The 17,619-nt window shown below is 43.6% G+C and overlaps 1 protein-coding gene and 1 non-coding gene across 3 annotated transcripts; both read left to right on the forward strand.

Moving 5' to 3' along the window:
- Positions 1 to 573: 573 nt before the first annotated feature.
- On the forward strand, positions 574 to 17,546 carry uba1 (ubiquitin-like modifier activating enzyme 1). Of its 2 annotated transcripts, none has more exons than XM_061795661.1 (26): positions 574 to 733; positions 3,245 to 3,361; positions 3,463 to 3,521; positions 6,315 to 6,483; positions 7,176 to 7,310; positions 7,391 to 7,497; positions 7,564 to 7,654; positions 7,737 to 7,869; positions 7,951 to 8,048; positions 8,222 to 8,368; positions 8,513 to 8,689; positions 8,758 to 8,865; positions 8,940 to 9,020; positions 9,583 to 9,735; positions 9,895 to 10,060; positions 10,137 to 10,333; positions 10,421 to 10,485; positions 11,649 to 11,844; positions 13,055 to 13,129; positions 13,227 to 13,416; positions 14,711 to 14,796; positions 14,884 to 14,976; positions 15,069 to 15,260; positions 15,551 to 15,652; positions 15,724 to 15,824; positions 16,507 to 17,546. In XM_061795661.1, the coding sequence occupies exons 2-26, from the start codon at positions 3,245 to 3,247 to the stop codon at positions 16,640 to 16,642; spliced, it is 3,174 nt and encodes a 1,057-aa protein (XP_061651645.1). In that variant the 5' UTR covers positions 574 to 733; the 3' UTR covers positions 16,643 to 17,546. The 2 variants fall into 2 exon arrangements, with proteins under 2 accessions (XP_061651645.1, XP_061651558.1); XM_061795574.1 differs by lacking the exon at positions 574 to 733 and adding an exon at positions 1,908 to 2,174.
- On the forward strand, positions 15,341 to 15,461 carry LOC133465629 (small nucleolar RNA U6-53/MBII-28). The gene has a single exon (XR_009784694.1). It is a non-coding gene; the product is annotated as a small nucleolar RNA U6-53/MBII-28 (small nucleolar RNA).
- Positions 17,547 to 17,619: the final 73 nt, after the last annotated feature.

Below are 17,619 nucleotides of genomic sequence, written 5' to 3' on the forward strand. Positions count from 1 at the left end.
AGTCATTCTTTTTTGGGGTCTATGTACCTCCACCTGGATCAAGTCTATCCACCCTTCTATGTAAAATATGTTGTGTATGCAAGTCTAAAAAAACTAAAAATAAATATTATCTTTACCGGTTTTATTTTATTTATGTTTTTTTATTGGGGGGGGGGGGGGTTGTTATTAAACTAGTTTAAATTAATAATGAGTGAAATGCGATTGTAGCGCACACAGACTTCAAATGAATGTTGGCCAACGCTCACACGCAGGATCTCGAAGAGCCTACATTTCCCTTCTTACCTTGCGGGCACTTTGGATTAGACCATCATTTTGAGGGCACGGGGGTGGAAAAAAGATACACCGTGATAAACTACGCAAATACGATAAAAAATCTAGGCAAGTATACAACTCGATCATTTTAGAAGCATAATTTTGGGTGAACTTACATGATGATTTGAAGTTCCATCTTGAAGTAAATCATTGCGAAGGCTTTGACTGAAGCCTCGGAAAGGAACCGATGGTTGCGTCTTGAACGTGCACATGTTGCTGCTTTGCTTTGCTTTGCTGACTGAACTAGTGAGGGGGCAAAGAACCGCTTCAGCTAGCAGCGGGAACCGTCCAGAAGAAAAACTGACACACTTCCCTCAACGGCGACGATAATTTGTCACGCGGTTTGTTCGGACGTTTTCTTTGCTACAGGACGATTTTTCTTTTTTAATACTACAGACCAGGCAGAGTAATATCGGATGTGGTAAGTTGTGCACACTCGGTCTCGTGAATGCGAGCCCGAGCTAGGTGGCTAATGTTAGCAAGCTAGCGAACAAGCTGGGAAAAGTCATTGGGTGGCTAGATAGCTTGAAGGCTAGCTGCACGCACGCTAACAACTACGCAGTCGTTTTCGCTGCGTTGTTGTGAGAACGCTGCACTAGTTCAATTCTCCCTTATAGTATAATCGCCGTGACTTAAGTGTCTGATAGATGAGCATGTGGACATTCCTTGTAGTTTCGTAAAATTATTATGATTTCTTATTGTTGGTTGGCAAGGTATCTTCACACCATGGCAGCTGGGAAACAGTTTGCTGCTCACATTAGACGTGCTAAAAGTTAAGCACATGCCCGCTGTCATTTGCATCAAGCTCCATTCGCCAGGACCTCGTGAAACAAATGAGTGGAAATGGCTCCGATTGCCGAGTAAACGTTAGGTGAGCAACGCTATGACGTGAATCGACGTGAGCGGGGCACAGAATGCCGAGCATCTTCTCGAGTTACGCAGCCTGTGCGCTCCGTTGACATTTCCTAACGTGCTCGAAATGACGGTTTTGTCACGTTGCGGGGAAAACATGAGCAGACTGGGACCCGTGTCGACATGTGTCCCCGAGAATTGTGCGGCCCACACGTTCGTGTGCCTTTGTCATTCAAGCAGGCAGGCAGGCAGGCACCCCATCCCCCAATAATCTTCTTCAGCTATGAACGCCTTTAACCTCTATTTGGCGGATGGCGAAGAATGCACCGCATCTTTTTACATTCTTAGCAGCAGCTCTCCAATCGCCCTGTGTTTGTGCTATGTTTGCTTCAAGTCGCAAGTTTTTGTCCTCGGATTAAATATGCAGACAGTGGAGCGCGGAGAGGCAAAATAAGGCACGCGTGATTTGGAACTGTCTGCAATGAGGTGACTTGGCTGGAACCAAAATGTTGCAATGAATGAGAGCTGTGCAATTTGCATGTGTTTTTTTTTTGTTTTGTTTGTTTGTTTGTGGATACTCGCGTTGAATGTCTCGACTAATCGATGCTGCAGTTGATTGTACAGTAGAGTACAAGCGCTACTTTCCATTCGCGCATGTCGGCGGAGGCAGGGCGAGCGGGTTCGCGCAGCCAATGGGGCGGCGGCGTGCGCGAGGAGCGTGCAAGCGAGCCGACCTTTCCTGTGGAATCTTTCGGGCCGTGCGTCACGCCTCCTCCGCCCCTTTCTCCCCATCTGCCATTTTGGTTTTGTTCCCGTCTTGCAGTCGTAAAGCCAGCAATTGCACTAGAGCCCTGGCGCTGCGAGCGACGCAGTGACTCGACAGTATAACGCGAGCAGGCCGATCTCTCACGAAGCTTTTCCTCCCTCGACACGCTTTCCTCATCGCTGACATCCGAGCGGAACGGGCGAGGAGCGGGTTCGCATTGGAAAGGCCCCGGGAAGGATTATTGGTAAGAAACGAGAAATCAATGGGGGCGGCCGGAGCTGACTTAAGGCGAACGGGGTCGCGTGCGTTAAACGTTGTTCTCTTTGTTAACGAGCGAGCGCATCGGCTCGCCGTCGATTGCGCTCGGCAACTTCGGCGAAGGCTTTTTGCTAGCTAGCTGGCGAAAGTTGCGACGGGGAGCCGCGCGAGGGCCTGTTAGGCCGAGGCTGTCGCGCTAATGGCGTTTGCCGTCGCCTCTCGGCTTCCTCGTGTTGCCGCTCGCTCGCCAGGCGACTTAAGCGATTAGTGGCACGCAGCCGTGACGCGCTTTTTTTCTGGGGCGTTGTATTAAAGCCTTTGAAACGGGCTCGCTCGCTTTCATCGCAATGCAGCGTCAGGCGGCGTGCGGGACGCTCTCGTTTTCAGCTCGCGTCCACTGTTCCGCTCAGCCCAACTTTGAATTGTGTCCTCGCTGCTTTTCCGGATCGTTCGAGGCTCTCACAACCCGCCGAACACGGTAAACCGACACGGGTGAAAGTGTTCCACGACGGGCGGGCGAGGACTCCGACGTACCTGCGGCCGCTTAAATCCGCACGTCCCGGGGGCGTGTTTTCCCCGGTCAGAAGGCCGAATGGACTCGTCCTTTCGGGTTGCGTGTGGTTGAGTTATTGTCAAGTGGACTGTTAGCCGCAGGGACGTTTCAATGATTCAGCGCTTTTTTTTTTGTTTTTTTTTTTTGTTCACAAGCTGTCACAGTTACTCTTCCAAAAGCAGGTCTCATACACAATCGAGCGCAAAAAAAAAAACAAGGGAGACCTGTCCCTGAGTATGAAAGTGGCGCATAATGATTCTATTCATAGCTCTTCCGAGGTTCGCTGTGTCGTCTAGCAGATTTGTTGTTGGCTCAGAGCCAGGCCAGCTGCTCTCTGGGTGAGAAATCCTTTCTCACCAAAACAGCTAGGATTCTGTAGCATCATTCTCGACGGCATCCTCCGCAATTATGGAACCACATCATCTGTGGCTGAGTTGTCATTTGTTCCGTGCTGATTGTTCGGCATTGATTGTGACCCAAATTCTATTTTGGGTGACCCGCAGATGTCCAGCTCGCCGCTGTCCAAGAAACGTCGCTTGTCAGGAACAGAGACGAAGACGGGATCCCACTGCTCCTCCTCAAACTCCGTCAGAACTGATCTGTCCCACACACCTGCCAACGTAAGCGCACTCCCTTACTGACCGTGTGACAAGTCAAAAATGAGACATTGCTTTTTCCCCCCCCCCCCCTTCATAATCTCCTGGGTATTCATTCTCTGCAGGGCATGGCTAAGAATGGCAATGACGCTGACATTGATGAAGGCCTGTACTCCAGACAACTGTAAGTCTTCGATCGTCCTCCCTTACTGTATTGGCCAGAACAGAAAAATTGTCCCTATTCTACCTGAGTCAATATCTTCAGGTGTGCTGTGGGAAATGATCAAATTATACTTAATTGATCAAAAAATATTTATTTTATATTAACGGGCAGTATTAACTCATATTTTACATATCGTAGCTCTCAGGCAGAATCCGGTCACCTCTAAAATGATAACCTCTAAGGAAATAAAAAACAAAAGACAGCTTGCTTGAGTTTCTAAATACCGCTTTGTTCACGTTTGTATTATATTGCCAACGTGTGTGTATATGTGTGTGTGTGTGTGTGTGTGTATATGTATATATATATATATATATATATATATATATATATATACACACACACACACACGTGTTCAACCTATATTTAATTGAATACACTACAAAGACAAGATATTTCATGTTCAAACTGATAAAATTAACTTTTAGCAGATAACCATTAACTTAGAATTTTATGGCTTTGCAGCCATAAAATTCTAAGTTAATGGTTATCTGCTAAAAGTTAACTTAGAATTTTATGGCTGCAACACATTCTAAAAAAGCTGGGACAGGTGGGAAAAAAGACTGAGAAAGTTGAGGAATGCTCATCAAACACCTGTTTGGAACATCCCACAGGTGAACAGGCTAATTGGGAACAGGTGGGTGCCATGATTGGGTAGAAAAGGAGCTTCTCTGAATTGCTCAGTCATTCACAAGCAAAAATGGAGCGAGGTTCAACTCTCTGTGAACAAGTGTGTGAGAAAATAGTCGAACAGTTTAAGGACAATGTTCCTCAACGTACAATTGCAAGGAATTTAGGGAATTCATCATCTACGGTCCATAATATCATCAAAAGGTTCAGAGAATCTGGAGAAATCACTGCATGTAAGCGGCAAGGCCGAAAACCAATGTTGAATGCCCGTGACCTTCGATCCCCTCCTGCGGCACTGCATCAAAAACCAACATCAGTGTGTAACGGATATCGCCACATGGGCACAGGAACAATTCAGAAAACCAATTTCAGTAAATACAGTTCGGCGCTACATCCGTAAGTGCAACTTGAAACTGTACTATGCAAAGCAATAGCCATTTATCAACACTCAGAAACGCCGTCGGCTTCTCTGGGCCCGAGCTAATCTAAGATGGACTGACACAAAGTGGAAAAGTGTTCTGTGGTCCGACGAGTCCACATTTCAAATGTTTTGGGGAAATTGTAGACGTCATGTCCTCCGGGCCAAAGAGGAAAAGAATCATCCCGACTGTTATGGACGTGAAGTTCAAAAGCCAGCATCTGTGATGGTATGGGGCTGTGTTAGTGCCAATGGCATGGGTAACTTACACATCCGTGAAGGCACCATTGATGCTGAAAGGTACATACAGATTTTGGAGAAAAATATGCTGCCATCCAAGCAACGTCGTTTTCATGGACGCCCCTGCTTATTTCAGCAAGACGATGCCAAATCACATTCTGCACGTGTTACAACAGCGAGGCTTCGTAGTAAAAGAGTGCGGGTACTAGACTGGCCTGCCTGCAGTCCAGACCTGTCTCCCATTGAAAATGTGTGGTGCATTATGAAGCGTAAGATACGACAACGGAGACCTCGGACTGTTGACCTGCTGAAGCTCTACATCAAGAATGGTAAAGAATTCCACCTACAAAGCTTCAACAATTAGTGTCCTCAGTTCCCAAACGTTTATTGAATGTTGTTAAAAGAAAAGGTGATGTAACACAGTGGTAAACATGACTCTGTCCCAGCTTTTTTGAAACGTGTTGCAGCCATAAAATTCTTAGATAATGATTTGCTGAAAACAAAGTTTATCAGTTTGAACATTAAATATCTTGTCTTTGTAGTGTATTCAATTCAACATAGATTGAACAAGATTTGGAAATCATTGTATTCTGTTTTTATTTTTTAACACAATGTCCCAACTTCATCGGAATTGGGGTTGTATATACATGTATACACAAAAACGCCTTTGTCATCCGTAGAAACTCTTCAAACATCTTTGTGCCATTGGCGTGTGTGGCTCTTTTTTTCCTCAGAGGCGTTTTAGTACAACAAAAAAAAAAACCTATCACTATTTCCACTCGTTATTGTTTCAAAATAAGCAAAAATTATACCGCAGGCTATGTAGTAGTTCAGTGAGGAAATGCCATCTCCTTCTGTGCGTGATGTGTCCAAAACGTGGGCGGGCCAAAAACTGGCTGGAAATCAAATATTTCATCAGAAAACAAACCTAAAATGACTAAAGTCTAATTTGGGAGGATTTTTCTTTTCTGCAGACAATTGTAAATCCAGAACTATGGAATAAGTGCCAATGTTCACAGATTCAGCTAGGCCCTTCTCAGCTTAACATCCAAATACACACATGATGGAAATGACCAAACATAATTGTAAATATTTCCTGCAACTATCCACTGTTTAATATAGTTATGAAAATAGTTGATCAAAATGACTTGTTTTATCAAATAACCTGTGGACCAAAAAAAGCACCTAAAAGGTATTTGAATTGGTAGTAATAAAAGACTAAACACACTTGTTAGCAGAGCGGTGTGGGACATAACCAAAATCACGTACATCCAAAAAAAAAAAGTATAAAGTGAAGGGAACACATTTTAAGATGCTTAATTTTGTACTGGTATGTATACAAATGGTTGGCCACTTATAATTGGGCTTGAGAGTTTCATTATTCTGCTACATTTATATGATGGTTGCGATTGTGATGAGGACACCACCGGCAATTCATAGTGGTATTGACCCACCTATTCCTTCTTAAGGTACGTGTTGGGCCATGCTGCAATGAAGCGCATGCAAAACTCCAATGTCCTCATCTCCGGTATGAGAGGTCTCGGAGTGGAGATTGCCAAGACCGTCATTCTGGGGGGAGTTCGAAGTGTCACTGTGCACGACCAAGGTGTCGCAGAATGGCGAGACCTCTCTTCTCAGGTCAGTGGGCATGTGCAAGGAGAATCTCCCTTTTTTTTCACCATTTGCTCAGTTTTTAAATTCAACTGGTGTAATCTGGTTAGATTTGGCAATGGATTTCACCTATGATTTGCATGTTTTACTGCAACTTGACTTAAGGAAAATGGATTCGGAAACTATATGAGAATCCATATCCCTATGCGGGCTCAACTGGCATGCACAGAGCCACACAGCAATGCGTTCCATAAACATCCATTGACATACTTTACTCATGTTAAATGCAATATTTTGCCATCTCAGAGTTTAGGATGATGCTTTTTCAAGTATAAACGTGAGTTAAATTTCAATGACTGAGCACATTTCCCTCTTAATTTATTGCGACGACAGGCTTTGTACTGCTTGAATTCAAAACAGTGCGACTGCAAACCTCTCGCTCAATTACTGTGAAAGACTGACCCAGATTTATCAGCGGGTGGCCTCCGGTTGAATTGTGATCACAGTAGCGCTCGGGCCAGTTTTTGGACATCATTGAAGGTGGCTTTCTGTTGAGTCATGAACTTGCCCTCCCTTTAAGTCGAGGGTTAAGAATTTAGGTTTTTCTTTGTGTTTATTTGATACTTCTAGTTTTCCCGATTGAGAATACCTGCTAGAGTGTGCATAGATGTCTGATTGCTTTTATGATTGTTTTTGTCTTTTTCTTTTTGCTTTGTTAGTTTTACATTCGAGAGGAGGATTTGGGGAAGAACAGAGCAGAAGTCAGTCAGTCCCGTCTGGCTGAACTCAACAACTACGTCCCTGTGGCGGCATATACGGGTGCGCTCACAGAAGACTTCCTGACAAAGTTCCAGGTATAAGCCTTATTTGAAACTCAATGAAGGTTCTTGTATGGAAACATAAGAGCTTTAATGGTAATTTTTTTCCACCTCAGGTTGTAGTGCTAACTATCTCCACGATGGAGGAGCAGCAGAAAGTGGGAGAGTTCTGCCACAGCAAAGGCATCAAGATCATCGTCGCAGATACTCGGGGCCTGTTTGGGTAAGATCTTTATCGTTGACTTCCATGAGGCGTCTGATGTTGTCTGACGCGTCTGTTTATTTGTAGCCAGCTGTTTTGCGACTTTGGCGAGGAGATGATAGTGCACGACACGAATGGTGAACAGCCACTGAGCGCCATGATTTCCATGATCACAAAGGTTAGTTCTTCCCACCTGCTTTGTTTACCGAAGGAATAACATCAGTGTTGATTGTTTGACTAAATCGTGATACTTTCACCAGGACAATCCAGGTGTTGTGACTTGCCTGGATGAGGCCCGGCACGGTTTTGAAAGCGGAGACTTTGTAACCTTCTCGGAGGTTCAAGGAATGACCGAACTAAATGGCTGCCAGCCGGTCGAAATCAGAGTTCTGGGTAAGGCCTGTTTCTATCTGTGAGAATGCAGTTGGTCTTATGACAACCATCACTTGACTGACATGTTCTGTTGTCATCCAGGGCCCTACACCTTCAGCATTTGTGATACAGCAGGATTTACAGATTATGTTAGAGGAGGAATCGTTTCCCAGGTCAAGATGCCCAAGAAATTCACTTTTGTAAGTTGAGTTGTGCAATGCCACCATAAATTTACAAAAATCGAGTTGGTCATCTCCATTGTTGGCCCACTCGAGCAGTATAGTTCATATTCGAGTAGCTAAAACAGAATGAAGTTGGTAATGTTTAATGGTTATGTTCGTGAGTCATCATTGTATTGATCTTTGGGCTGTAGAAATCCATTTCCTCCTCCATGGCTGAACCAGAGTTCATAATGACAGACTTTGGCAAGTTTGAGCGTCCAGCACAGTTACACGTGGGCTTTCAGGCCATCCACGCCTTCCAGAAAAAACACAACCGCCTTCCTGCACCATGGAACCAGGTAATCTCTTTGTCAATGGCAGTAGGACAAGGACTCTAAACCAATCCTGTGATCACCACCGTGTGGCTTTTCTGATGACTTTTTTTGGTCGAACTTGATGTGTACATTATGCACAGTATTAACTATGTTGGCTCTGTGTTTCAGGCTGATGGTGAAGAAATGTTGACATTGGCCAAGGAGCTGAACTCTGCTCAGTCTGGATCAGCTAAAGTGGAGCAGCTTGATGAAGCGCTCGTCAAAAAGATGTGCTATGTTGCTGCTGGCGACCTGGCGCCTGTCAATGCCTTCATTGGCGGTCTGGCTGCACAGGAAGTTATGAAGGTCAGTTGCGAGCTGTTGGTTATTGGTTAACTATTAATCAACTTATTTACGTTTGTTCCATGTTTTAGGCATGCACAGGAAAATTCATGCCCATTATGCAGTGGTTGTACTTCGATGCATTGGAATGCCTGGCAGAAGAGGAGGGAGTTGTCCTCACAGAGGAAGAGTGTGCCCCTGTAGGTGTTAGCAAATCCCCCTCAAATATGGATCCAGACTGTAGCGTTATGCTAACAAACGCTTTTTTCCCTAGAGGAACAGTCGATACGATGGACAGATTGCAGTTTTTGGCACCAAGCTGCAGGATTTGCTTGCCAAGCAACGCTACTTCCTGGTGAGTCTGTCGTTAAGATTCCGTCCATTGGCATTAATGGCCTTCTGTTGCTAAAGATGTTTAAAAATGACAGGTTTGCTGATGGCAAATGCAGCTATGAAATGATCCAAATGAAAACTAAAGAGTAGTTATATCCCAAAAGCAAGAGGTGCTCAAACAAATGTTCAATTCGTTTCTGATATGGATAATGTAACATTGATTGTCCCATTCTCAGTCAGTTCACAAACTGCTGTTGTCCTAAATTAGTGATGCATTTAATAGGAAACGTTTTTTATTCTGTTGATGTCTGTGTAGATTGTCAGTCATCCAGGTGATGGTAATCTGCAAGGGTTGAATCAAGGCAACTGGACTCTTGTTTGTTGATGTTTCACCTTTATTCCAAAAGGCTTACTCATTTCTAAAGGTTTAGGTGTGGAGTCTCCTCAAGGCATAAATAGGAAGACTCCACACCTAAAATTGTACATCTGTGGTACAAGAAAAAAAACAGGTGAATTGTCTTTGTCTGAGTTGCTGTATCTCTACTGTTTCATTTTGGGTACCTGACGCATTTAACCTTTTCCAGGTCGGAGCTGGTGCCATTGGTTGTGAGCTCTTAAAAAACTTTGCCATGATTGGACTGGCTAGTGGCGAGGGTGAGGTCATTGTGACAGATATGGACACCATAGAGAAGTCTAACCTCAACAGACAGTTCCTCTTCAGACAATCAGATGTTACGGTTGGTGTCTGGTTCTCTTTCAATAGCTCATTCCTGCTTTACCTGTGTATTGTGCGTACAAGTTTGCTATGCTTGATCTGACTCGTTTCAGCACATTTCCGATTGTTTTCTATCAGATCACAAACTATTCAGTTGCTCTGGTCTTTGTGTGGTGAACAGAAAATGAAAAGTGATACAGCTGCAGCAGCGGTTAAACAGATGAACCCCTCCATCAAGATCACTGGGCACCAGAACAGGGTGGGCCCCGACACTGAGAGAATCTACGACGACGACTTCTTTGAAAGCCTTGATGGAGTAGCCAATGCACTGGACAATGTTGATGCACGTAAGTAACCACATAGTTCTTTCTTCCTCCATGCTTCCCAGTATTTAATCTCTTTTTTTCATTTTTACACACACAGGTTTGTACATGGATCGGAGGTGTGTGTACTACCGTAAACCCTTACTAGAGTCTGGTACTCTGGGTACCAAAGGCAATGTCCAGGTCGTGATCCCCTTCCTTACAGAGTCGTACAGCTCTAGCCAGGATCCACCTGAGAAGTCCATCCCCATCTGTACCCTCAAGAATTTCCCAAATGCCATTGAGCACACACTGCAAGTGAGTAAACGTGCATAATAGCTGTACTTAAAGGGAAACATTGTTTGAGTCAAGCGAGTTATTGATGTCTCCACTTGTTCTGTTTAGTGGGCCCGCGATGAGTTTGAGGGCCTTTTCAAGCAGCCACCAGAGAACGCCTTGCAGTATCTCTCGTAAGTCAGCTCAGGCATCACTCGTGTTGCTTTTTTTTTTTTTTTTTTTTTTTTTTTTTTTTTTTTTTTTTTGGAAATAGGTGGTGAGTTGGTTTACTGCTGCACCCAGCCAGGCCTTTGTTTTTAGCTTTCCTAGTTTCTCCTATAAAAGTACTTTCTTGTGCAATAATTATTTGCATTTGGAGTCTTTAGCACAGAAAAAGTCAAAAATTGTAGCCCCTTTCCCACAGCACTGTACCTACTTGGTTTGCCACGGCTTTACTAGTGTTGCGTGGTTAAAAAAAAAAAGTGATTTGTTAGATTAACACACACTGCATCACAACTGTGTTGGAATAAATGAAGCAACCACTTCTGTGAGCCAGAGCAGCCTTCCGCATATTGCACAACTGTTTCTTTAATCATTGAATTGTAATCGTAAAATAAATCACATCGACATGCTTAACTAGGTTTGTTTTGCCTGAAAGCAAAATGAAAAAAATAAAATAAAATCATTGCGATTCGAACAACTTCAAGTGAAATTATTAGGTGCTGCACTAAAACTACCACTGGTTAATATGCTCTTATGCAAACTAAAGCTCTGGTGCAGTTGTATTCAGTACTGTGTATATAACACGTTTTGTACTAATTTACTCATCATCCCTACAGGGGAATTTTAACTTGGCCTCTGCTGTATATTTGTTTTGCACACCACACAGAACAAGCTCACAAGCATGCATGAAGAAAGTGAAAGCGGTGTGCAAAACAGTACTGCACCTCTGAAGCCAAGGTGGTAGGGTCAGAGCCTTGCTCAATGGCATATCAACAGCAGTCAGAAAGCGGACTAGCATCTATCCAACAAGTTTACCTTTGTGTTGTTGTTACATTTTGGCTACCGTAACCCTTCTCATTCATGTCCTAAAAGATTTCATTTTGTCATTTGCCCTATTAGTCGTCATGAACGGAACAGAAAATGGGGGAAAAAATATTTAGCCATCAGTATTTGCATGAAACTACCTTTGTTTTGATTCAATGACACTAAATTTAACTTTAAAATGTATTTATTGAACATTGCTGCACGTTATGGTATTTTTAGTAGAGAAGAAATTGTAATCAAAACCAAAAAACCTGATAAAATCTGATGGATCAATTTAAATTTTTATTTTTTTGTATTTTTTTTCTTGCAGAGACCCCAAGTTCATGGAGCGCACCTTGAAACTTCCCGGAGGTCAGTCTGCTGAGTTGCTAGAGGCGGTTTACAAGAGTCTAGTCACAGACTGCCCCCACAGTTTTGCTGACTGTGTAGCCTGGGCACGCAACCACTGGCAGTGCCAATACAGCAACAACATCCGCCAGCTATTGCACAACTTCCCCCCAGATCAGGTATTTATTTCACTGTATGTCACTGGATGAATTTTCTTTTACCTTGAAGACTGCTACGATTAATCGAATCCTGCCTCAGAGCTTCGCAGTGATCATTTTTCCACACGGACTAATGTTAGTCCCAAGTTTGACATCATTTCACTCTTAACGAAGATTCAGTGCAATGGTTACCACAATAGCACATCTATGATTGCCAACTTAATGTAGTGAACAAATTGCAATGTCCACTCAATTGGTCAAGGATAGACATGGCCGCCCATGCATTTTCACTCCCTTCGTTGAGCGAACAGGAAGAAAATGAACACATTCATACACGAGCTGCTGATGGCCACAACTCAAGTGAATCGCTCAACGTGCAGACGCCAGTTCACAGCCTGCCAACTCTAGTCTCATTCGCCGGCACTCACGTCACTCAGCAGTGACGTGAGTGCCATACGCACTCAATGATTGGCGACCCCAAGCAACAAAATATGCCCCTCACGTGCAAATTGTTTAATAGTGCAATATTTTTAAGCTAAGATAATAGGTAGATTACTCATTTCTAAAAATACTTGATAGCTGGCCTGGGTAATGAACCTCACGATTCGATTAAATTTTGATTCTTTGGGTTACAATTGATTTTGATTTGTTGCAATTCCATATTGACTTCATTATCAGAAATCAAATTTCTTTATTCAGTAGGAAGTAGAAATACCCTAATAGGGTACCTGTTGACAGTTTTGTAGTTCTATTTTCATGCCTATGTGAACATGTTATGTCACCATAATTTATTTCTACATGTTTGTGCATATGAAGTCTATAATACTAATAAGAGTTACAGTTCTGCACAAACATTTAAATAGTGCATGCAAATGTAATTTTTCTTTCCTTTTGGAAATTGTTTTGAAATTTTGCCTGGCACGGCTTACAAAAGACCTTAGTTTAGTCTATTTGCTCCAAATCCAGATTGGCTCAAAACGTCAGATTTTAAAAGTTGAAGGCGCTTTCCTTCTTCATCAATTTGTTGCAGGAGGTGAATCGAGTCAGACTCGTGACGAGTCCTGTCCCTATGACAGAGAGGGTAAAACGAAAAATGCTGGATGTCCTCCATTCTTGCTATTGTTTACTGTGTAGCATTGGCATGGTGTAGACACTACCGCTTGTAATTGTGCGGTAGTATAACCTGTTGCAATATTTTACATCAATTTACGCTTTGCGATCTGTCTTTCAGCTAACCAGCTCTGGCGCCCCCTTCTGGTCCGGTCCAAAGAGGTGTCCTCACCCCCTAGAATTCAGCACTAGCAATGTGAGTGTTTGTTGTGTCCTCCACCTGTTTGAAGACAAACTTTCTTCTCAAGCGGCACGTCCAGCCCCTAAATAACGGAAGTTGTTTTGTCTTCTAGGACCTGCACATAGACTACATAATGGCTGCAGCCAACTTGTTTGCTCAGACGTATGGCATAGAAAGCTGCACCGATCGTGCGGACGTGGTCAAGTTCTCACAAGAGGTCAAGGTGCCTAATTTTACGCCGCGTTCAGGGGTGAAAATTCACGTCTCTGATCAGGAGCTACAGAATAGCAATTCATCTGTTGGTAAGCGGGCACGATTGGAAATATTACTAGAGCTGCCAAATGTTACGGAACGTCTATTTTGTTACGGAAAGCGCCAAACGCTGAATTGTTACGGCCATAACACTGATTGTTCAATAATTGTCAGGATATGGGGGGGGGAATCCAGCGTCTGACATTACCGGTGCTTCCAAAGTGAACAGCTGCTCTGTGCACGCTATTTTATGACACCCCGGCTGCCAAGCCGCAGAGGTGAACGTTCTCTTTGCGTCCAGTGTTAATGCAGTGTAAGTCACTGATCATCGCCTCCATGGTAGCGATTCTTACAATGCTTCTTAACAAGTGTCACAAAGGGAGGACGAGGAGTTGACAGGGGAAGACCATGTCAAAGCTATGCTAAGCGCTAAGCTATCGTGTCATGCAGTCGCAAAACATAAGTGAAATAAGTGATTCGGTGAAACAATACACTTGTCATATCGGTCTGGCTGGAGCTGCGTATTCGCGGACAGTAAACAACTTCGAAAATAACACGCCAAGTAATAAGTGTTTAAAGAGAGAAAATAATGTGTGTCCACACAGGACGCCGCATCTGAATTGGTACGTCACTGCGCACGTCACTTCAGAACATGGGCAGGTTAATAATATATGACTAATACATATTTGTAATATCAAATAACCCTTATTAGTCCCACAATGGGGCCATTTTTATCATTTCAGCGGCAGTTGTGGATATTGGAAATATAAATATGCAACATAAATAGCATGCAAGAGAAGACGTAATTACATTGCTTCTTACAGGTACTTGTGTGCGTACAAGCACATTCCACAAAATACAAACCAAAACAATTGTCAAACCAAAACAATTGTCAAACGTGTATATACGCGTGGGTATATACGTGTGGGTACGCGCGCGTGTGTACTCAATTCAGTCTTATCAGTAATGTTATGTTTGTTTGCAAAGTAGAGTGCTGAGTTTTAATTTTGACGTTTGAGATCTGATCATCTGAATTGAGCTTTAGGCTTTTTTTTGTTTGTTTGTTACCAGGCTTTTGGTAAAGGTGAATTAATCCACAGACACAGATTTTTGATGGAATGTCAAAATCTCATACTGGTACTCCGATTCAGGCTGCAACTGCGTGCACCATAAGGTTAAATGACAAATATTGAAGCCATAATTGATGGAAATTTTCTTGACAAAATTTGCAAATCTGTAAATTCAGGCAAATTTGGACACATTGTTCTGGAAGTGAATTTTTATAGGTTGACAGCTCTGCATTACCAACCTTTTTTATTATTATTTTTTGTTTTACTTTAACAGATGACTCTAGACTAGAGGAGCTGAAAGTCCTGCTGCCTCCACCAGAGTCTTCTCAGTTCAAGCTCTGCGCTATTGACTTCGAAAAGGTACAGTTTCTGTCATCCTTTAGTTTTTGAGTTGACTTGATTTTCTGTTGGTCTTACAACCTGCTTCTTTGTGCTCCCTGACAACAGGATGATGATACCAACTTTCACATGGACTTCATAGTAGCAGCATCCAACTTGAGGGCAGAGAATTATGACATCCCCCCTACTGACAGACATAATGTGCGCGCTTGCACCTTGGAAACCGTCACACCTTTTACATTCTCGGCTTTCTTATCTCTGATTGTATTTGTCCTTATCCTCCCGCCATCCAGAGCAAGCTGATAGCTGGCAAGATCATTCCCGCCATCGCCACCACCACCGCTGCCGTGGTGGGTCTGGTGTGCCTTGAGCTCATCAAGATCGTCCAAGGGCATAAAAAGCTGGAGTCATTTAAGAACGGGTTCATGAATCTGTCCCTGCCGTTCTTCGCCTTCTCCGAGCCCATCGCTGCTCCCAGGCATAAGGTAGGAAGGCTTGCTGCACGCATTTCCACTTAGTGCATGTGTAGCTCACAGGGGGAAAAAAAATGCCCACCGGTAAGTGACTCCCATGATGATCCAGCCATGCTAATACTGATGCACCAGGCAGATGCAATCCATCCGCCTAGGTGCAAGTGAGTTCGACTAACCTTCTCACGCTGATGGTTTCAGTGTGTGCTGAGGAGACTATTTGCAAGCCTACCGTTTGTTGGCTGTGTGGCCGAACGCCGTGACGAACTATCACATTTCGGCTTTTTTTTTTTTTTCCTTAACAGTACTATGAAATCGAATGGACGTTATGGGATCGTTTCGAGGTCAGCGGCTTGCAGCCCAGTGGAGAGGAGATGACACTGCGGCAGTTTCTGGACTTCTTTAAAGTATGGCTTCTTCTGTTTGTCTCTCCCCGAGGTCTATTATACTAAACTAAACTTTGTTGTTGTTTTTTAAGAACGAGCATAAGTTGGAGATCACCATGCTTTCTCAGGGAGTGTCCATGCTCTACTCATTCTTCATGCCTGCTGCCAAACTCAGAGAGAGGCTTGATCTGCCGTGAGTACACCTCCCATGTCATGTAATCACAGGTTGAAGTTAGGACTGCAACGAATAACTCTTACAATTTGATTACAAAAACAAAACTGTCGAAGATCATTTTTCCACACTGATTGTTCCTGCAGTCGCTCGCACCACTTCACGTATAAATAAGAGCCAGGAGGATGAGTCCATATTTGTAAGCGCGGTGTCGGAAATCTGGCCTAGTAATTTATTTGGGACAAGGCCCGCCGTGCGTGTGCGTGTGTTGCGGAAGTGCTTCCACACCATAGGAAATCAAAGGAGTAAATGTGCACCAAATGAGTGCAACCAACAGGTGCTAGCCAATAGGTGGCAGAGTAAGGTGGGTCTTTTCTAGTATTCCTGACACACAATCTCGTATCTTAGAAAATGGAAGAAAGGTAAGAGAACAAACACTCGATAAGCACCTTAATTCCCAAGCTGCCGCTGGCCGCAACTCCCTTATTTGTCAGGCAGTTAACAGCCAGCCAACCCTACATTGTCTTTCACTGTCACTCACCAGACCTGCATCTCACATGCATGTTCTCAACTCAACGTGATAGTTGTAATTTTGCAAAATCAATTTTTGTCCAATGAATAAATCGGGAGAATACTGTATTCTTAAAATATTTGCTAACTGCAGTCTGAAGTCCTCTCTGAGCCTCTCTTCTCTGTCCTGTAGGATGACTGAGATTGTGACCAAGGTGTCTAAGAAGAAGTTGGGCAAGCACGTCAAAGCTCTGGTGTTCGAGTTGTGCTGCAACGACCTGTCGGACGAAGACGTTGAAGTGCCGTACGTCAGATACACTATTCGCTGAGCTCCACATTGGACCCATCTGAGGGAGGATGGAGGTCACTAGAGGGCGCTGGTGTTTGTTGTGAGGGGTTGAGCCTGAGGTAATTTTGGGGGTAGGGGAGTAGGGCGGTTCAGGTCTTCTATAGGATGAATCAACCTTTTTTTGGGGGGTTTTTTGTTTTTTTTCAAGGCCTGTGGTTTGTGTGAACCTGTGCCTCGGTGTACATAGCCCCATTGAGCTGACTCACTGATAGCTGTGTGTGAGGGATCCACTTGTGCTTAGTACTTAAGAGACACGGCTGTTGCAGGAGGCAGGAAACCTGTATATACTGGACGTCCTGCTATTTTGCAGAGCCTCAAGGCTCAGTCGAAGCCTGGGTGACGTTGCAACCCAGCAGTCCCATTACATGTCACATGACTGTTTTGTTCATTTTGTCTCATAGAAATATCCCCCCCCCCAAAAAAAAAAAAATAAAATAGCGATATATGTATTTTATCCCTTTGACTGTACCACTTACCTTAATTCTACGATAATACTTTTTTTTTTTTTTTTCTTCTCCCCCCCCCCAGTTTTTATTGTGGGACCGCAGCTCATCCGATTGTACCTCAATTGCCTCCCCGGCACAAAAGTTACCAGTGGAATTGATAAGCGGGGGGGGATTTCAGGCACCTCACCTCAGTTAGCACTCGTTGCAGTGTGTGGTGTGCTCTTTGCACATGAATCAGATTTCTTATATTTCATGTCCTGTTCTTTTTTGTTTTTTGTATTTTATTTTTCAGGGCTATATAGGGCTCACACAACCTAGATGATAAAACTCTTCCCTCTACCATGTAAACTCTTAATGACATTACAGTGTAAAAGCAAGGTAATGTATCTTGATATGGGAGCACTTAGCTTGATAGTGAATAAATGTCAAATCAGTCAACTTTTGTATGTGGTTGTTTTTTTTCCCCCCACCTTCATTTTACAGCAATGGATGTATTAAATCACTTTGGACC

The sequence above is a fragment of the Phyllopteryx taeniolatus genome, chromosome 1 (genome assembly GCF_024500385.1).
Source record: "Phyllopteryx taeniolatus isolate TA_2022b chromosome 1, UOR_Ptae_1.2, whole genome shotgun sequence".
NCBI lineage: Eukaryota > Metazoa > Chordata > Actinopteri > Syngnathiformes > Syngnathidae > Phyllopteryx > Phyllopteryx taeniolatus.

Bases quoted from the DNA above. Each gene is read 5' to 3' on its own strand.
- uba1 (XM_061795661.1), top strand. From the start codon at position 3,245: ATGTCCAGCTCGCCGCTGTCCAAGAAACGTCGCTTGTCAGGAACAGAG. The intron at 10,334-10,420 runs GTGAGTAAACGT...TGTTCTGTTTAG, and splicing joins CCATTGAGCACACACTGCAA to TGGGCCCGCGATGAGTTTGA. The intron at 15,261-15,550 runs GTAGGAAGGCTT...TTTCCTTAACAG, and splicing joins TCGCTGCTCCCAGGCATAAG to TACTATGAAATCGAATGGAC.